This window comes from Patagioenas fasciata, chromosome 6 (assembly GCF_037038585.1).
Source record: "Patagioenas fasciata isolate bPatFas1 chromosome 6, bPatFas1.hap1, whole genome shotgun sequence".
In the NCBI taxonomy this organism is placed as follows: Eukaryota; Metazoa; Chordata; class Aves; order Columbiformes; family Columbidae; genus Patagioenas; species Patagioenas fasciata.
In genome coordinates this window covers 37,369,596-37,391,594 of record NC_092525.1, presented here as the reverse complement: position 1 = coordinate 37,391,594, position 21,999 = coordinate 37,369,596, and the positions used below count along the sequence as shown (strand labels likewise).

The following is a 21,999-nucleotide window of genomic DNA, read 5'->3' as shown; positions in this document are numbered from 1 at the left end:
CTGCTTCTCTTTAGCATTCCAGGTTACACAGAAAACAGCCTCCAGCATGTTAACCACCTGCTTCACCTGAAGTAAAACAGGAAAGCATTTTAAAAGATAAGTTTTCCCTTGTCACCTTTCCTGCTTGTACTGTAGATTATAAGAGCCTTTCCCCCCTCATGTATAAGCAGAGGCAGATATAGAGAAAAATGGGTTCTTTAAACCATGGGAACATTTTTCTTTGCTGTTCTATTAATATCCGACTGAAATAAAAAGGAAAAATTCTGAATAAATGACTACAGGCTTCTTAAAACCTGTTAAATGATTTTTTAAACAGGACTTTGGCTAACAAAAATGGGATCTGAACATGTGTGTAATGGAGCCAGACTCGCAGAGGAAAATGAGAATTTCTTATGTCTGGCACCTGTCAGGTTTCTTTAAGAGTCTAAATGCATGTGTTATCACTGGTAACCAGCCTTACTCCCAAACAGACCAATCAAAGCCTGATTTTCAGAAGTAAATCTTAGAGTCCTTTCGTGGTCAAATTTCAAGACGTGATCCTGTGTTAGGGGCCATTATCAACTAGATTTGTTTGCACCAAATGTAGCTTTGAAGTATAGTAGTGGTAAAAAATCAGAGAGAATCTCTCTTCCAACACAGCACAAGGGGTGATAACAGCATCAGGAGTAGTACTCATCCTAAAACTTGGCTCTCTGCTGCAGTGGTTTTACACCAGGAGTTTAGAGACGATACTCGTAGCCTCGCCATTGCGATTCTCCTGAAACCTACAGTAAGATACTAGGAGCTGCATTGAGAGTAGGTAGTCATCATATTGCCCTATATATCTTGATTAGTCCAGGACAAAGAACAGATGGCATGAGAAGGAGATGGATTCTGTGAATATGGAGTGGGTGGCAATTGTAGCTGGTCCAAGCTCTGAGACCTGAGAGACTGGTATTGGTAAATAGTGATAAATGGGAAGAGGTTGTTTCCTGGGTATTACGAGCTACAGGAAGACAGAATGGAGTTGTCAGCTATCTGACAACTAATTTTTATACATGAGGGTTTTTTATGGCTGCTTTTATTCTGTGATGTGTTGTTTGATTTGTTTGTTTGCTGCCAGGCATTCACTGTGAGATTTTAGGATTCCCTGCTTTGTGTGGAAAAAACTTGTGAGACCAACCAAGGAAGCTGTGGTTTCACACTTAGAGGAGAGGAATTCACAACTGGTAATGAATGCCTAAGCCCTGTTTATTGGGTAAATGTGCATGAGCAAATACATTTGACTTGCCTTCGAGTTTTGGTGATTCCTTTTCCGCTCTGTAGTTACTGTATCGGGAAAAAGCGTGCTGTGAAAGCCAGACAGAAGAGGAGAATACTCCAAAAGAAGATGAACTATTAGTCTCCTGAGACACCCAGTCTATAGGTTTCTTGGGCTTATGAAAGACATGTCAGTCACACCTCCATTCAGGATCAAGCCTGGCCTTTTTCTGAGACTTAGTGTCATAGGCAGCAAGTAATAACTCTACAGTGCAGAGATGTCATGTTTCAATGGAGATGCCAAGGTGTAAGCATGGATTAGTTCAGCTGACCTCCTCCTGGCACATGCCTCAGAAGGTACAAAATCACTCCGCAAAACTCATGGGAAAACATCTGGGATTTTAAGGATTTTATTCCTCTGCCCTTACAAACTAATGAATCAATTGCTGGTTTTCATCCCTCTAATCAGCCATTTTTATTCCAGAAGAAACCAGAAAGGTAATGTTGTGATTAGAAACTTTTAACTAGATTGTTTTCTTGCTGTTTTCTTAGGAGAGTTTATGTCTGTGCCTTACACATGTTTTAGAGTATAATAGTAATAGAGTTTCGGAAGATCTTTACTTATCCTTGCAGGAAAAGAAAATGGGTTTCACAGTTCCTCTCAGGAAAGCTATAAAATAATTTCTGCTTCATATGAAAGCAATATTTGCAGTATTTACAATACTTGCATTGATTGGTTGTTCTTTTCTGAATAATTCCTGTCTTTTGTTAGAACTTGGAAAAAGACTATCACTTCGTTTTTTCTTTCAGCAAGACTTCATTTCTTGCATGTGAGGCTCAAGCTCATTCATGGACACCATACAGGTTAAAATTAAGATACTGTTTCTGAGTGAATGATGTATAAATTCTGCAATGAAAAATATTTCTTTTCCTTGGGCTTCAAAGTTGATTGCTTGGCCTTTCCAGAGCACTTCATTTACATTTCTGAAGATTTATTCAAACTTTATTGAAAAGGACATTTTGGAAAAGGTGGAGAACAAGAAATACAAAACCACCAGGAACACCGGGTCAGTTTATTTGAAGGGGTTCTGCATCATTTTGGGAGATCAGGTTGAACAATGTCTGTCTCTTTTCTCTTTCTTCTTTGTAGGAGCCTGGATTCTGTGGCATGGCAGTCATTTTGATGTCTGGTTTGTAGCACAGTTGTACTCGTTAGTGGGAGGAATGTGCAGGGTTGGCTGAGAAAACAAATCTCTGTGGGATTTTGAGCCAAAGAAGGATGGCACTCTGGGAAATAAGCTACCCCATATTTCAAACCTGTGTTTAGTGAAAGGACAGTCTGCACAGCAAGGCACAATGAAAGAGGATTTACTGGGGCTTAATCTTGTTTGAAATTCTGTACTTTGAAAAGTTCCCGACACATTCAAGCCAGGATGAAGGGTTTTCTTTGCAGGCAGAACCTAAACATACATCCCACTTATTTATGATAAACTGTGGAATATGTTTTTCCTAATAAGGCATCAGCAGGTTTATCGGGTCCGCTTGAGATTCAGGGGCAGAAGCCAACAGGGATTTTCACTTTTTAAATGGGGCTCCAGTTGGTTTTCCGTCGCAATTGCATGGTTACTGGCACATTGCCCACCGGTGAGGGAGATATTCAAGAGCTGCTGCGACAAATAATATACAGGTACTCATGTTGCAAACGCCTACATACCCTTGTGGGATGTGCCGTATTAACTGTTGCTTCGTGCAGCTTGGTTTTGCCAAGCACATCGCCTTCCTGTCACCCTGTAGTCTACTATGCGTTATAATGCAATTTATTAAAATTAGATTTATCTTTTTTTTTATTTGCTGCTTACTCTGGGCTCTGTCCTATGACTCTGAGGACAATGAGAGCACTGCTGGTGGTTTCAATGGGAGCAAGAACGAGCTGTTTGGATATGTCAGACAGCTGCTGTCTGCTTCAGTTAACGAGCCAGAATACCTACTTAACTTAGAGGTGTGCGAATAGTTTAATTCATTTTGCTTTCAGGAAGTACTTTGAACAGAAACCGAAAGACTGATGTTTATTTTGGAGCACTCCAAAATGTGAAGGCGACTCAACAATTCAGTACAACTTTGTGCAAATGCTGATTTTGAGCACTTGGGCAGCTGAGGCCATCAATCCATGAAGTCATTTAGATATGAGCACAGTACAGTGTGATGTCAAACCCAAAACCAAAAGACATCACAAAGAACATAAATAATTTTACATCTTCACTTTTTATGGCGTTTTGGAAAAAATATTGTTTGAATTGAAACTTTTTGTTGTAGCAAATACGCGTAAAGCAAAAGATCGTTTTCTAGAAAGTGCATTAAACTCATCTTCTACCTGCTGCTACTGAATGAAAATCCATAGTAATATAAGCCTCCACCTAACCGCTCTGTCAAATATGTTTTCTGCCTACCCTCATGATTATTTTTGAACAAAGTTAAGCGCCTAAGGCAAAGCACTCAAAATCTCTCACCATTATTTGCTTAAGGAGGAGTGCTTTACTAGTGGTCTTGTCTCAAGTTGGCAATATTCTGGTTTTGTTGTATAATATTTGAATTGTGAGGGTTTATAACCACTGTTCAGGTAAATAACAACGTGGTGCCAGGTAAAAGATACAAAGAGGTGAATTGAATTACATTTAATCATAGCTGTGTCTGCTATTCAGGCTCCTGGAGTGGACTCCTGGAGTGGCAAAGCAATCACCATTACAATGATGATCTTTATATGTGGATACTAGGCATACTTCAAGCCAGGCTTGAAAAAGATGTTGTTCCAATAATGGTCTTTGCAGGTACAAAGTCTTTTTGAAGGTATTTACTTGCCCATAATCAAAATATCAGATATTTTGTTCTCCTTAGATGCATTTGTTTTTCCAATTTCCTATCAGTAGAAAATTCTAGGAAGCTGCTCTATCAAAACTCATGAGTGCACATTTCCAGAGGGTCAAGACACGTGTTCCTGGCTGGACTGGTGTGAGACAGAGCCACTTCCTAACCGCCCGGTGTGGTCAGCCACCTGCTGTTGTGCTTCCCATGGATGTGAGTCGGTCTAGTCTGGTTATTTTACACGAAGCAAGTTAGAGACCTGCATCATGTGCTACCAGAACTGTGGGATCCCTAACCTCCAGTTGTTTGGTGGTGAGAAACAGTTGGATCAGTAACGTCGTCAACCACACAGCTCGATTGCACCGTGTCTGACAGGCTGCTGGGTGTGACTGAGGATGGCACTTGAGCTCAGAATAGATTTAACTGAGCTGTATAGGTCTGGCTTTGTCCACCCGAGTCTTAACTTTTCTGCTTGTTGGTAATATCTGCCCTTGCATACCTTACATAACACTGTGAGGTCTCATTTACTTGCAGTATTAAGCTGCTTAGAAAGGAGCATGTCACCAATGTATATTTCAGTTCTGGACCGCGGTGTAAAATACATTTTTCCCGTGGTTAATTTTCACACATTCATGCAATACAGAATTGTATTTCATGCAGTTCATGCACTAGTGAAATAAGTTACCAAGAGGAGATAGTTTTGTATTTCTTACGCCTTCATCCCAGACTCTTTCCTTAAAGAGAAACTCAGAAATCTTCATGGGAGAAATTAGGTTTGTTTTATGTGTTCATTTCCTGTGGTATTTGAGGACTGAGGGAGATAATATCTAGCATCTTTTCAAACACTGCTCTGTGCAAAACACTTCCACTCCAGCTGCTTCTTACAGCCTCTATAAACTGTGTATATGTTATGAAGACTGTCTAGTCTGCATTGTAGTTTGCAAGTTAGAAACAGGCAACTCATTCCACCGTGTGTGAAAACAAGCATCCTTTCAAACTAATCCTTTGCAAGCACTTAAAGAAACCAAATAAAAATACAAAGGTAAAACAAGAGCAAAGTATCATTCAAGGCCCAGAGGAGAAGTGACAGTTCACTAATTGAGGAGCAGCTCTCCGGTTATGCTTGTACAAGTAAATGGTAAACCTGAATGGTCTCAGCTGAAGATGTTCTCTCTTCTTCCTCCACCTGTGGTGTTGTTCTCAGGTACCTACAAAAGCTTTTGCTCTTGAACAATTGCTGCAATTTATTGTCTGAGTCATTTTAAGGAATGGCCTTCATAAAGTAGTTTAATTTATATTCCTTCCCCCTAACGGTAAATTTTTATTTCTTAAATCCTCCTAGGAATGAATGGAGGGTAAACAAAGTCATAATATCACCATTGAAATCATTCAGCATTTACAAAGAGTGAAGAGCTTTGTTTTGTAAGCATGAGGAATACCTGTGGTAGACCTAAGTGCAATGCATGTCTGTGGTATCAGAAAATCGGTTAGCTTGATCGGTGCATATCTGCAGAGGTAGTGAATAAAAAAGCGCATAATAATGAATACTGCACAATGGAGGACAATACCACACAGCATCAAGATAATGACATTACTCTAAAACAGCAAAGCCCTGAGCAATGCTGGTAAATCTGAGAGACATAAGATCTCTGCGTTGTTTCATATGGTAATAAGCTGTGTATCCATGTATTTTTCATAATGATAGATGGATATAGACTATTATATGAGCAGTTCAAGAATAAATTACCTGTTTATGTTGAATATGAATAGTTTAGGGTTGTGAGTTTTCTTGCTTGGCTTTTCTGAGATCTGAAGTTTATTTTTGACACTGGCTTCTTATCACAAACTGCAGCCATACAGCCCAATCTCATCAGATCAAACAAGTTCAACATAGTCAGATCCGGTCAATACTTCGATGAGCAATTTCCAAGGTAATTCAAGGATGCATTAGGAAACTACTCCATATCAGTATTCCTCTCTTGACAGCATTGCACAAGCATCTCCCATGCTATTGGGGAGTTTACTTGATACACGGACCTTCATCCTCATCCTGAATTGTCCTTTGTCGTTGCCATGCTGTTGAACGCCTTCCACATTCCCTTGCAAGTGGAGCATTTGTCAGTGTGTATGCAGTCTGCCATGAACCTTTTGGGATGAAAGGTACCACATGAGCAGTGGAGCCAGCTCGGATATGGTATATTTCGTATTAGCTTTCTGCATCCCTGATTTTAGTATACCGCAACAGAAAGTGGATTTTCATGCACCATTTAGGTCAGCCTTTGACTGGAGAGTGCAGAGCACTGTTTCCATGTCAAAAGTTCTTATGCAGAATCGGGAGAAGTGCTGGCATATACTTGTCAGAAGGGCAAGATACACCAGCGTTTCTACTTTCATCTTCTGTGAGATAAAACAGAACGATCATGGCTGGTTTTTATTCCTTCATAAACTCTGATTTAATTGGCGTATTGGACTTAACTGAGAGCTGTACCCTGACATTGCATCTGGAGTTTTCTGTTTGCTTTTACTGTAAGCCAGTTGACGTAACATTTCTTGATCCGACTGAACACATAAGGTGAAACCTCACACTGTGTAGACTTCTATTCTTCTCAGTTTTATGTAACAGCTACAATTCTACCTCTCTTGGAGAAAATGTAAGGGAAATCCATACATGAGGACTGAATATTATAATAGCTATGATAAAGAATACCAACTCACTTGTAATCATCAAGCTGTAAGATAGCTTCAACACGAAATGAAACAAGTGGCTATCAAACCTATTTCCAGAGAAAAATACAGATTAAAGACAAATAAACACAAAGACAAATGAAAGATATGAATAGGCTTGTATAATAAGAAAGAGGGACCCCAACAAGCCAAGTAGCTTCTTTACTGTTTAATGCCATATTCCAAAGACAAATATTACAGCTAATTTTTCAAAGAAGAGAAAGTCATGCTTTTCTTCACGAAATCACAGAATGGTTGGGGTTGGAAGGGATGTCTTGAGATCATCTAGTCCAACCCAGCAGGAGGTTCACCTACAGTAGATTGCATAGGAATGTGGGCAGGTGGGTTTTGAGTGTCTCCAGAGAAGGAGACTCCACAACCTCTCTGGGCAGACTGGGCCAGTGCTCTGTCAGCCTCCAGGTAAAGAAGTTTCTCCTCATATTCAGATGGAACCTCCTGTGCTTCAGTCTGTGCCCATTGCCCCTCATCCTATCGTTGAGCACAACTGAAAAGAGTTTGTTCCCTCCTCTTGACGCCCATCCTTGAGATATTTATAAACACTGATGAGAACCCATCTCAGCCTTCTCCAGGCTGAACAGACCCAGCTCTCTCAGTTTCTCCTCATAAGAAAGGTGCTTTAGGCCCCTAATCATCTTCGTAGCCCACCACTGGACTACCTCCGGTAATTCCTTGTCCTTCTTAAACTGGGGAGCCCAGAACTGGACGCAGTACTCCAGATGAGGCCTCACCAGGGCAGAGTAGAGGGGGAGGATCACCTCCCTCAACCGGCTGGTCACACTCTTCTTAATGCACCCCAGGATACCGTTGGCCTTCTTGGCCACGAGGGCACATGGTTGACTCATGGCCAACCTGTTGTCAACCAGAACTCCCCAGTTCTTCTCCGCAGTGCTGCTTTCCAGCAGGTCCGCCCCTACCCTGTCCTGGTGCCTGGGGTTATTCCTCCCCAGGTGCAGGACCCTCCACTTGTCCTTGTTGAACTTCATCAGGTTCTTCTCTGCCCATTCCTCCAGCCTGTCCAGGTCTCGCGGAATGGCAGCACAGCCTTCTGGTGTGTCAGCCCGCCCTTCCGCTTTGGAAAAAGAAATATTTTCCTAAACTTTCTGGGTACATTGTAACATGCACTTTTGCATTATTTCGTTCCTCTGGTGCTACATGAGGATGCTCATTTCTAAAACCTCTAAAGCATAGACAGTTTGCCTATGACATTTAAATTCAGATTGAAGTAAGAAAGTCCAATTTATACAAGCTTGGAGAGGTTTTGTTAATACCAAGCATATCTGAATATGCCCGTCTTCGTACCTTTGCAGGTTTTCACATTGCCTAATATAATGTTCGTCATGGTTTTAATCTTTCGTCAAAATGGATCTCTTTTATGTCTGCTATTTACCATCCTTGCCAGAGTCATTGAGCACAAGAAATTCAGTATATACAAGATGCAGGAACTGCTTTCTTCCTTGTACTCATGTAACAGGTAATGGATGGTTTTAAGAAAGGATCTTTACTCTGTGCTTTACCTATTCATGTGTAGGATTTTGATTTCATTTGAAATGAAAGGCGTAAACCTCAGGTCTGAAAACTAATAGAATTTCTGCATTTACCTGCTGATCCATAGCCTTTAGGTTAGATTGTGTGTCAGCCAGCCGTCGGCTTGTTGAATGAAGCAATACTTTAAAACTAATATGAAAAGATTTCTGTTATATGTAGCCTGACACCAGATATGAAGGCAGATTTCTGGTGGCTTATTATTGGAAATATTTTCCAGTGTGTCTGATAAGCAAGACTGAACAAGCCGTAGGAAGTAGACCTAATCAGATAATGCTGACTTGCAGAGCAGAAAAAAAGAGAAGAAATGTATTTTGCCTAAGTGCTATGCCTTCTCTTGTCAAATCTGAGGACAAAATGGCTAGTGGAGTGGCAAAAGGCACCACAGAGATCAAGGGGTAAAACTGCTGGTTTGTGAATGTGGCTGTTGCATCTATTTACTTGCATATATTCATTGTATGTGCTACAGAACGTTTATATCTAAGTGCCTGAGTTGGAACTCTGGAGATGGGGTATATAAAAAAGACGGGGACAACATCAAACTGGATCAGCTATTCATTTTTCAGTAAGTCTAGCTATTTTCTTGAAACTTCAAAGGAATTTAAGATAGAGAGTTGTGAGGAGGGTCCCCGTGAAGGTTCAAATGCTGTGTTCTGCTCAGGCTGTCAGTCCATGAGCACCCTTCATAGAAATGCATTTGAACACTGGGGATATTCACAGGATGAGCAAATTCTCAATATGATCTAAGGAGCATTCATGACGTTGCAGGGTGGAAGACGAAGGTCTTGTAGAAGTGCTTAAAATGAGTTCCCAAAGAACTGAAGCAAAAAGATTCCTTTGTTATTTCCATGCCTAGATAAGAAGCGATAGTTACCACAGACTGATATTTAACACAGCTTCGTATTCTCTCATCTCTTCAGATTGCATGCAGATAATGGATTATATCAGCACCGCATTAATATTGCATGACAAATGTTCACACTTTTACTTGTTGGCCTGGACACTTTTAAACTATTGTTGCAAGTTCCTGTTAGTTCTAGGTTTTCCTGAAAACACCTCAGCGCTTGGCTTTGTACCTTAAAGCAGAAAAGGAATTTAATTGCATAAAATGTATTCTACACTGATTTTTCCAAACAACTATTGTAACCTTAAAGTTTTAATGGATTGTCTCTGTAAATATATTAGCATTCATATATGTCGGGAGTAAACATACTATCTGAGGCTTCTGCTTTATTTTTATTATTGTATATTTGGAATTCAAAATAAGGTTTATTTTGAGAAGAAAAATCAATAAATCATTTCAGTTGTCCCACATTTTCTATAAGTAATTTTAATTAGTTTAATGTCTTTTCTGGCAAGGGCTTATCAGGCAAATAGCATGAAGAGAAAAAGAAAAAGCCTCATAAAGAATGATGTTGTTTTGTAAAGCTAATTGTGATGCTATCTCCACTACTGTGTGTGATTGAACTCTTAATTTTTAATCTGGTATTCCTTCCAGCAATGTAGTTACTAGTGTTAGCCAAGGTTCTCTGTCACGTTACTGTACGACAGATTTTTTTTTGCAGCTTTAGATTTTATAATTTGGTGCCAAAAATATGTAGTCTTGGGTCATCTATACTGTAACAAGCGGGCTGCAGTTTTTAGTTGTAATGAACTAGTTTGTTTTAATGTTTGATGTGCAAAGCTTATAGACAAGAATCCGGTTAAAGGTGATGTCCTGAACTTTGGTGCCTAAGGAGCAGCAGCAGCCCCTCTGATGTGTGCTGGCAGGTGTGTGGGCTCCCGAAGAGCAGGTGCCTGCGGAGCTTCCCTGGCAGCACAGCTGAGCCTCCACGTTATAGCTGACGCTGGGAACCACTGAAAAGATGATGACACTGAGAGCAATGTATTATGTGGAGGAGAAACCAGAGCTTTTATTTATAAAGCAAAGGACCACTGTCCAGCTTCATGAATGTGCTCTAGAGACTTTGGTTTACTGGAAATATCAAATCCCTGAAGCTAAATAAATTATTCACCGTACTCGGTAACTAGGCATCATGCTGACAGTGAGCTGGTGAGATGATCAGTCCGATAATTCTCGTGTTGACCATTCTGAAAAAGCTGGATTGTGGAAGACGTAGAAAATTAACCGATTTGTTACTTCCACTGAGAGCAGGGAAGCCATAAAAATTCTCTTTTAGAGCATTTCACTGTCATTTTAATAAGCATGGAGATTTTTCCTCCCCACTTCCATTTGTATGAACCTTTTGCAGTCTATTCAATGAATAAGGGAAGGAAACAGCCTGAAGTTGTCTGTTGCGGAAGGAACGGTGCAGTGGGATAGAAGGGAATCTACTCTGAGCCACAGTTCCTCTTCCAGTGAGCAGTCTTCTGCTTTTCTAAATAGTTTTCTGTATCATGCTTTTTTCTAAACGCTGCCATCTGAGAGAAGAAAATGCGGCATTCTTTGTCTGTTCCGCTGAATATGTCTGTCTGCAATCAAGGTGGTGCCTTCAGTGCGAATATTTGTGTCAACGCCTTTAGGCACCTGGCCTTCCAGAGACCCTGCTGCCAAATGTAGTCCCTCTTGGTGGACAGAAGGGGAAAGACAAAAGCTAGTCTTGCGTGTCCTGAGGATTTGGGACCCTCTGGTTCAAGTGGGGGCTTTAATTAGACCTCAGACTCTGGTGTCCACAGTGTACATCAGCAAGGGGTACCCATCAGAAAGCCAGCTACTATGTGAACTGAGCAATGGAGAAGGTGGGGAAGATTCAGTAGCTCAGAGGCTGGGAGAATTTGCTGCTTTCTAGATAGCTGGACAGAGGTGAGTTAGTTAAGAAACCAGTGAAAGACTAGAGACATTTGGATAGAATATAGAGAGTAAACAAGACCCTAATATTGAAATTGAACCATAGCATGTTACCTATAAATGTGTGTATCTGTCATTAAACTATATGGTTGGGTTTGTGTGTTGTTTGTTTTTGTTTTTTTAAAAAAAAAAAAGAGAAATATTTTGTTCCTTTTTTACTTTAAGGAAAAGTTAATCTGGAGAAAGTTACAATAGTAAAAGGGAAGGCAACATCTGTGTTAATTAGCAGTTCATCTTCAAAGCTTGACTGATGGGTTACATTATGGCCTCTTGCATGTGAATTAAAATTCAAACCCACACAAGTTCTATTTTTATCTCCTTTTTTCCACATCAGAATAATTTGTCTGGATTTAAGATTTCATTATTGCTAAAAATATGGATGTTCCATAATCTAAAATGAACTTTTGGTTTGGTTAGAGAAGAGCACTGTGGCTCCAGATTCAGTTTCAGAGAATATGTCTTTATAACACAATGCAGTATTGGAGGAAGTTTCTATGGAGCAATACTAAAAGGTCTTGCATTTCTTTTATTCTATTCTACCTGCTATATTTCCTGCAGAGGCTTTTGTGTGCGTGTTAAATTACTCCAAAGGTTCTGTTTCTCATGATGGACAGCTAAGCTCTTTGTGTCACGGACTGTCACATGTGGGTATACAGTGCCTTGCACAGTGAGGATTTGCAGTGCTACCGCAGTCTAAATAATCAGTGAGTAATTTAGCAACAAATTAAGAATTAATTTTACAATACATTCTTATGGATACCACAGCTGGGGAGACACAAGTCGTTGATAGAGGGATACGCACCCGCGAATGTCTTATATGTGGGGTGCTCTTTTTTCAGTGAATAATTTTGTTTCGTAAATGAAACTTCCCATTAATATTATGACTGGCCCTCCGTAAGTCCATAAGCTTTTTTTGCATGAGCATTCATCTTGGTGAAAAGCACAGTTCTCAGATAAATGTGCAATGTATGGAGAAAAATGTAATACTGTCTTCTTTTCCATGTTACCATCAAAAGAAGTAGTGATTGGATTGTAGAAAATGTAAGAGGGTATCAGCTAGATGTACATCAGTGTGGTTTCTGCCAGCTCATTGTTCTGCCCACTCAAACAAATAGTTCGGTACAGTCTCGTGATAGGTGTTCTTTTATTTTCACCATAGCAGTAAACCAGAATACCTTTATAAAAGCCTCTGCTCATATCCCAACGCCACAGACATGCAATGTGCACCTTTAGAAAATCATCTCGTATTTTTTGCTTTAAACATAAAAAAAAAATGTTTTTATTACATATCCAAGCTGCTTTCAGACAAGATTAGATGAACTCTCTTTAGTATCTTGCCTTGACAAGGTGAGAGCTAATCAAGAAATTACTTCTGTATTCACCTACAATAGATTTCACTAAAATATGCAGCTAGGAGTAGTAAGTGCCCTGTAATACCAAAAGAAAAGGGTGGGAAAGCCTGCTTAATTAATTCTCTTTGGGGATCCTGGATTAACTGCAGCTCTGTTTAGTTTACATCCTCCCTGGAGAAGAATGTGCAGACCCAAGACAGCAAGCGTTGATTTAAATGTAGATGCAGGAAAAAGTCACTGTTGTCTTTTCTCTTCCACTCGGCACACTTTCAAATTTTGATTCATTTTTTGTTACGAAGGATGAAAATCTAAATCCTTCTCTACTCCCTTTCGTGCTGTGGGAAAATGTTGAACCAGTTGTGAAACCTGTGTCAAGGTTTCAGCCGTCAATCCCTTTGTCAGAGCCATCGGGGACTGCAGTAAGTCTGACCTATTAATAGTAAAGGCCGAAGGAAAGTGGAAAATGGTGGGATGGGAGTGCACCACGGTGCCACAACTAACATGCAGGCTTGAGTACTGTCCAGGGAAAGCAGACATGGTCTTACCTGCCATTTGCTTCAACCACTGCAAGCACAACTAATTGTAATGGGAGGCGAGTGCTGTGTTGTCATAGACCAGAAGAGTTGCATTTCCCGGCAAGCTCAGTCATCCTGAGGGTGGAGTGAATTTTACTTAGGTGATTTTTGAAGACAAAAATGGCTGTGTAAAGATACCGACAGCTTAGCCCTCAAATCATGTGAATTTAGTTCCCCTTCATTCCAAACATAATTGCATGGTTGTAATCGTCCACACTTTTATGTGTCATCTTCTGATTTCAATATCCATTTGTTCATCAGCAAAATCCAAGAGCAAAGGGAGATGTGCGGTGCCAGACACTTCTCCTTCTCCACAATACACCTCCAGTGGGACAGGGTTATTGGTAATCACGCGTAAACTGCTTGACTTCAGATCTCAGGTGGCAACTGCAACCAGAGCACTTACAAAAGGCATCACATCTTTTACTAATAACTTGAGCACATGCAATAGCATGGGCCGTGCCTCAGGCCACAGTTTGTACTTAAGAAAGGGAAATGAAGAATCTGGAGTCAGGAGAAATCAAGAGCATATATATTTCTAGAAACAGGATTAGGGAAGAGAGTGGGGAAGAAAAAAGAGATTGGGATTGGAATTTATTGTCCTGTAGACAATTTGCACCAAGAGCAGAATTTGTATCTGAAGACTCAATGCAAGCTGCAGAAGCCCAACAGCTGTAAGAAATTCAGCTAGTAATTCTTGTTCTCTATAGGAGATGCCATTCAGCTTGAAAAGATTAGCACAGGTTAAAAGATTAGCAGGAAAACCTGCACGAGAATCACCTCATAAAAATACATACATCACAGAATCACACAATCCCAGAATGTCAGGGGTTGGAAGGGACCTGGAAAGCTCATCCAGTGCAATCCCCCCATGGAGCAGGAACACCCAGCTGAGGTTCCACAGGAAGGTGTCCAGGCGGGTTTGAATGTCTGCAGAGAAGGAGACTCCACAACCCCCCTGGGCAGCCTGGGCCAGGCTCTGGCACCCTCACCAGGAAGAAGTTTCTTCTCATCTTTAAGTGGAACCTCCTGTGTTCCAGTTTGTACCCATTACCCCTTGTCCTATCACTGGTTGTCACCAAGAAGGGCCTGGCTCCATCCTCCTGACACTCACCCTTTATCTATCTGTAAACATTAATGAGGTCACCCCTCAGTCTCCTCTTCTCCAGCTCCAGAGCCCCAGCTCCCTCAGCCTTTCCTCACACGGGAGATGCTCCACTCCCTTCAGCATCTTGGTGGCTGCGCTGGACTCTCTCCAGCAGTTCCCTGTCCTTCTGGAACTGAGGGGCCCAGAACTGGACACAATATTCCAGGTGTGGTCTCCCCAGGGCAGAGCAGAGGGGCAGGAGAACCTCTCTGACCTACTGACCACCCCCTTCTAACCCACCCCAGGTACCATTGGCCTTCCTGGCCACAAGGGCCCAGTGCTGGCTCATGGTCACCCTGCTGCCCCAGGACCCCCAGGTCCCTTTCCCCTACACTGCTCATTCCCCAGCTTACACTGGAACCTGGGGTTGTTCCTGCCCAGATGTAAGACTCTACGCTTTCCCTTGTTATATTTCATTAAACTTTTCCCTGCCCAACTCTCCATACATATCTATATCTATATCTATATCTATATCTATATCTATATCTATATCTATATCTATATCTATATCTATATCTATATCTATATCTATATCTATATCTATATCTATATCTATCTATATCTATATCTATATCTATATAAATATATATATATAGGCTGGAAAGTAGGGTTTACAATTACAGTTCTTTAGCCTCATTTCTTTTTTTGTGTGGTTTGCAGCAAGCTGGTCCTCTCTGATTACTCTTGGTAAACAAGAATTCTCCTTTTCTTCTCTGAGCTGAGCAGCAAAGGCATCTGAAGGAGCCCTCTCTGCCTGAATGAAATAACTTCCTTCTCTTGTTGCCTCGGTTCACGACTGAGCTGTGTCAAAGTCAGGTTAAGGAACCAGAAATAAGGGAAGTGCAGAAGCCTGGGCAGCAGAAGTCAATTTCTTTCAGCTGCCTTTCCCCCCCCACTTCCCTCCTTTGTTTCAGGTTTACATGGATATTTTGAGTAAAGCAGAGAAAGAGAGGAAAGAAAGAAAACAATATGCACACAACACAAAGATTGGAACTGTATGCATAAATTACACACCCAAGCAGATGTCGCATGGATTTCAGTAATTGCAGTAACAGAGTCTTCATTATTTCTAATATTGTTTTTGCCTGTCTTGCCAAAAATCGTAAATAGTAAGTCAAATAGTTGTATTTTTTAATTAGATGCAGTTAAATAGAAAGCCGTATTTTTTGTGTTCCCTTTTGTAATCATTCAGAAGTGTCCTTGCTGTCTTATTTTTCAAGGCCATTTGACATAGGATTTACTAATTTTTTAAACTCTTTTAAAATCAGATTATGGGGAGAGATTCTTATGGGGTAGTTTGTGACCTAGGAGTAGCTTTTAGTGTGGTTTTATAGCAAATTCAAGGGAAACAGATTCTTGTCCTGTGTGTTCCATTGGTGCAGTATTGATATAGCTAGAAAACTCATATTTCCGGAGATGACTGACCAGTGTGCCACCTCACTGCGGTTTATTTTCACAGTAAGGATGATCTGCCAAGAGTTTGGGCTGGCAGGAGTGCATCCCTTCTCCATTCCCAGGTACATCTTGCTGGTCACGGCCACTGTCTGAATCTGGAATGTGGTCTGTGCTGTTCACAATGCATTCCACTTGTTTAAGCTTTGCATAAAACCATACATGATGGATAATAAAACATCTGTCCATAGATAAATGTTTCACTTTTCAGAATGACCTGAAGCGCCGTGTGGGCTTTTAAATGTGTGAGACAGTCTGCTCACTGCTAGAGGGGCATGGGTGTTTATTATTAGATGTCCTGCATGGCTGTGGAATGCAAAGCAAGCACGCGCGTGCATACACACACGTACAAAACAATGAATAATTATGAAAAACAACCGCCGAACAGGTATCTTTATAATGCAGAAATAGCAACCGTTTTTACCAAGTGAAATCAATTCTCTGTGCTTGTGTCTCCATTGCTCTTCTTGTGCTATTTTTTCGGCGCAAAGCACATAATGAAATTATTAGCAACGAAGCACTGAGTCTTACAGAAAACCAAATTACATCTAAGCTAGTGCTAACATTCTTCAGCATTTAGACTCTTGCCCTTCTCCTGTACCAAGTGTACTTCATTTTCTTCCTCTCAAGAAAAGAGTTTTCTGGCATGAGAAGTACATGTCCTCCTCAGAGGAGAGGTGCTAGGAAAATGAGCCTTGCCATTCTCTCAGAGGTGGGGACATTTTCCTGTCAGATCACTCTAATCTGTCATTAATAAATCTACTTTTGCTATGAAGAGGAAAGCATAGACCAAACTTGGTGAATGTGATTGTTTAATATGGCAAAGAAGAAGAGTTGTTCAGCAGATATATTCAGAAATGCTTCTGCAGAAGAAAAAACTACATCTCAGTCAACGTAGATACCGCGATAGCACTAGTCTGGCAAGTATAGAATTAAGTAATGGATCACCAGTTTGTGCAGGTAGCTGAATTTCCAATTTTTTAGTTGTAAGGAAACACCATTATTCAGCCATGCAAAATCCTGCAGTAACCCAGGGAGAAGAAGAGCTGGTTGTCTTTAACAAGGGAGCGTGGAGTGGCCATGGACCTTCTACCCTCATTCCCGAGGGTCGGTGACAGATGAGGCTGACACGGGGCGAGTGGCAGAGCCCGGCAAAACCAGAGCGTGCTGACCCCCTCCCAGGGCATCCATGGGGTCGTGATGCACTGCGGATACAAATTCCTCAGTGCCAGAGCCATGTCTACCTGAATATGGTCTAAACTAATCTTGACACAGTTCTTGAAAATATTTCTATTTATTCTGAATCACTTTGACAAACCTTTTAGCATGCTGGAAGGACATCTCACATGATGAAGCCTCCACTCTGTGGATTACAGGTCTCTTAGTTTGTTTAGACCCATACACTTACTTATAATTCTTTATTAATCAAGGGGCCTGGCAAGCTGCTGCAAATAAAGCTGCTGCTGATTCAGTAGTTTGGTAGGAGGGTCATCTGAGAATTAGAGTCTATGAACAGCCATTTTGAAAAGATAAGTTTTATTGTCAATTAATTGGCCTGGAGAATCTCGTCGTTTCAATCTGTCATTGTTGAATTTTATTCTCCTGCAATATTTTGAAAAAAGCAAAAAAGGCAAAGTGTCTAGTTACTGCTTTTGGCAAGCTCTCTGTTACTTGATAGCTTCTTGAAGTCCTACATTTCTTCGTTTTTCATCTTAATTAACACTCTTAATTGACCTTCTGTGCTCTCTAATTTATCCCAGTAAATAATTAAGGAAAAAAAAGGTTCTGAATTCTTTTCTGCGTTTTCATGGCTTGTCTACAGAACATCTCTGCCTCAACAAACTTTGGGTTTTTTACCACTGAAATCCCCACTGGAAATTACAGCCCATTGAACCATAGAGTTAGAATTGATTATGCACATAAAAAAATCCTGGAACAATCAAACTAATAAAAGAACTTCCTGGAATTCTATGGTAAAATCAGACAACAAAACTTTTCCCTGACTTGAACTCACCTGCCCTGGATCAGGAAGAAAATATTTGATGTTCCTCCATTTCCCCCTGATGAGAGAAGGAACCAGTTTTTCCTTCATTTAGCCTCCATCAAAGCCCGGTTATAGACGTCAAAGAAGATGAATTTCAGTCACCAACATTTTCTTGGGCTCTACCTATTCCATCTTATTTATATCATTTATTATGCTTTTTTAGAATATTGGAAAGCTAAGGCTAAAGAACCATGTCTAATTGCTTTTCTTTTTAATTAATGCTTTATGTATCACACATTACTATTTTAGCAATCCTAAATATGTTTTTTATAATTTCCTTCTGAAATGTAGAAGGCAAGGCTCCTTTTTAAGGTGTTGTGAGAAACTATAGTCAGTTCTTTCTATTGGACTTTATGGAGAGCATCACTAAAAATGCAAATCCTATGTTTTGAGACTTTAAACTTGCAAATAACTATGAATCTTGGAGCTTACTTTTATATTCTGAGATGAAATAATGACAGTTTAAGCACTTAAACCTTCACTAAGAACAAGATAGGCAGGAATATACTTTGTTTCGAGCATCTTAATTAAGTTGATTCCATTGGTCTTTTCATGTGTTTAATGTTAAGAATATGCTTATGTACTTGTCTGAAATGCTGGATGGTATTTAGCAGAATGAATTACATCCCAATAACTAACATTTATTTAAGAATCCAAATGATGTAGGAAGTATGCAAAACAAGCTTTCATTCTCAAGATAAACAGACAAAGTAACTTTTTGTGAGAATTGCCATTTTATTGCTGCATCCAGTTGTAAATCATGTCTTGAAAGCAAAACCATCTTCTTTTTAAATGCATTTTTTGAAAACCAGTGCATTGTTTTCTCCCGAGCTGTTCAGACAATTTCCTGCCTCGATCTGGTGCCCCATTCATTTTAGAGTATAACAAAAAGTCACTATGAGCCATAGGGAAGAATTTTGGATTTGCTGCACGCACATATATCACAATAGATTTGCCTATAGTTGTTCTGTGGATGATGTTTAACAAACTCCTGTTTTCCCTATTTTGAGAGGAATGTCCTCCTTCTCTCAGATTTGCGCAGTGACATAGCCTTATGCTACTCATACATGGAGGATCCTTTTCAGTGTGTAAAATGGGAAATTTGAATGCAATTACAGTAACGAGAGGAGCTCCTTCTCATGAGTCTCAAAAAGCCCTGGCCAAAATCCGTGTAAAACTCTCCTGTAGAGAAAGAAATTGAGTGCACGGTGTTAGCATAATAGCAAGAGCTGAGACATTGCTTTGCACTACGGCTTTATGGGATGATATTTTTAAAAGTATTCAGAGATTTATGACTTTTTAGGGACATCTAAAATTGTTTTCACAGATCTAATATTGCTTTCATTAGAATGTTGAATGTATGTTTACAGTATCAGATTGAATTCTAAGGTGTTACCAAATCATCCAGAATCCCCACTGCTTAAGCATATTCCCTTGTATCCCTATGTATCTTCAAAGGAAAAAAATGGGAGCAATTTAAGTGCTTTGTTTTAAAGTACGTAATCTGTATTCTGTCATGTACTTCATCTCCCAGGGAAGGTATCTGGGAACTCACTCTGCTGTTTTTATTTATCCTGCCAGTGTAGTATATAGATGAGAGGACTAAGGTCCAATGGTGTTAAAATAAGACATGAAATATTGATTAATTCTCTTTTAAAATTCCTTTTTCCTCCTGAGTGTAGCAAATTTCAGATGCTACTGTCAATATAGTACTCTCCAATAAACCTCCATTATCAGAAGGGTCCTGATCTTCACAGTGTTCTTATAAGTAGCTATTATGATTTTAAATGGCTTTAAAAACTCAAGGCTAGTGTTCTTCTGGCACAAGAACAGAAAGCAAGTTAGAAACAATGCAGCTTTTTATCGTGGCAGAATGTTACTGTGAAATAACCTGAATTGGAGTGGGAATTCTCTTCGCCAGACAATAGCAGATCATTCTGTTTGAAGAAAGGAAGATCCTAAGGGGACAGATAAACACATGCACATTTTCATGGCTACAAAGGTGTCAAGTGAAGAAGCACAATCATAGCTGGTGTCCAGCTAACGGAACATGGGTATTTGACACCCTGCCTTTTGTTCCCACTTGTCATCCTTCAGTGCCAAGTTAACCCTGTAGTTATGGTTTCCAGAATGGTCCCTTAGAAAAGCATCCAAGCAGGTAGTTAGGGGTCTCCCCAAGGAAAAGAACATTTCAGTAAAAGTAGAGATAGAAGTTTACACCAGCTAACCCATGGAGGAAGGTAGACATGGGCAAGGAAGAGAAGATTTAGCAATTTAGCGCAAACTCCTTTCAGTGTTCCTGAGTACGGTAAAACTCCCTGGGAGCCGAGGTAATTGGTTTCCACTAAGAAAAATTAGTCAAGGTTCAACAAAAAAAGAGCAAGGAAGTAACACAGAATATGAGCCAAAAGCTACTGATAGGCAGATTTACCTGGGGGGCAGGAGACCATAGTACGTTCTTGTTCTGAACCAGGAAGAAACACCGGAGTTGATTCCTCTGTCTCGCAGGAAAGTTGGGGTTTATAGGCTGGATAAGTTGCTATATGATTTATTTTTATTTGCCACATGAAAGCTTTATTCCTACCCCAGGATGAAAATGTTTTCGGAAGATTTTGTTGACAAGGATAACTGATTCGCGGATAGGCCTACCTGGGAGCTCTTTTGCAGCAAAGCTTAATTGTGTGCAAACCTTAGTCTGCTTTAACTTATGATGGAGAACAGACTGCTCCCTGCTGTACCCAAAACTTAAGAGCTAAAAGATGTGGCATAAAGCTAAACTATCCCCTCCTCTCACTCACACCCAACTCTCTCAAACGGAGACAAAGCTGGGGCTCTATTAAGATCATAGAATCGTATTTGGGGAACTCTGTTGACTCCCCGTCCCCTGTGGTAACATTTGCATGAGTTGAGTGAGCAGGATTTGGTCTGTAATTAACAACCCGTGTTTGCTCACAAAGCCGGTGTGTAAGCCAAATCCTTACACATGTCATTTGTTCTCACTCATGCAGGTAATACTTCTACGCTGATTTAATGCAACTAGTTATTGGAGCAAAGGTTATCAATCTGGGCACTTTCTTCTTGTGTTTTTCTCTCTGCTATGTTATCTTAAAGAATGATGACACAAACTTATATAAAGCAACGTGCAAAAATTTTTGGTTTTCAAAGCCTCGTATTACGTGCTTTTCTACCCAAATGTCTTTAGAAGTTTCATTGCTGTGTGAGTTTTCAAGCCCACTGCAGATGAAGGTTTTTCTTGTGGAAGAGGATGTTGGATACTCATGTGCACACAGCACAAACTCTGCCACTCGTTTGCTTTCTGCTGAACTTTGTCTCGTTTTACACAGTCTACTAATTGCTGTCCTTCAGACATAAAAATGAAATAGTTTCTGTCTTGTGGGAGATGTGTTGTTTGACTTCAGATATTGAATGTGGTGTTTTTTCTGTGGACAATAGCTTGAGGCCCCAAGCTGGCAAGAATGAGAGCATATCTATAAATAATTCAAAATAATTGTATGGTTTTGACAGATTGTCAGGTTGCTTAATGCCTTTTGTCCCAGGTAATAGATTCTATTTCTTTGATAAAGTGTTGATAATTTCTCATTGCAATTTGTTTTGTGTATGTTGTATTTTTACAGAGTCCAGTCAGGTTCATATCTCAGTACGGGTTGGTTTACCTTAATTTTGGCTATGGATGCCTGCTATGGAATTCACGTCTATGGGATGATAAATGACACCTACTGCAAGTAAGATCACAGGAAATTATTTTCATACATCTACAATTCTGATGCCTTGTCAAAATTTTGTGATTTATTTTAATATTATAAATCCAAAAAATAGATCAGACGGTCATTTCCCGGTGTTTTGCCTTAATGTGACACTATTGTTAGCTGAGTTAGTCTTGATATGTCATTTGCTGTTGATAAAATAAAAACACTTACAAAATCTAACATTGGATGTCATAAGGAACTGGTTTTAATGAAAGATCATTTGTGGTTTCTGAATTAGTTGGCAACAAAGTATTTTCGTATTCTTCTGGCAAATGTACTTACTTCTACTGCTAAAACAAATCTATAGAGGAAATAGTAATATATTGGTTCTCTGAATGCCAAATACACCTGGAAGTGAAAGGAACTGGTTAGCCCAGGAGAGTTACCCGAAATTACATTTCACCACCATTGAGCAACCTGCTTGAACTT

General features: G+C 40.1%; 1 protein-coding gene across 7 annotated transcripts in view; it reads left to right on the top strand.

Moving 5' to 3' along the window:
* Window positions 1-21,999, top strand: part of ST6GALNAC3 (ST6 N-acetylgalactosaminide alpha-2,6-sialyltransferase 3) — a 249,812-nt gene that overhangs the window by 219,148 nt on the left and 8,665 nt on the right. For all 7 annotated transcript variants that reach the window (XR_011739815.1, XR_011739814.1, XR_011739811.1 and 4 more), the window contains one exon: window positions 21,439-21,546. Coding sequence is in view for 2 of the 7 variants with exons in the window: in XM_071810561.1 (XP_071666662.1) it covers window positions 21,439-21,546 (108 nt within the window). In the remaining 5 variants the exon portion in view is untranslated. The remainder of the gene's footprint in view (window positions 1-21,438; window positions 21,547-21,999) is intronic.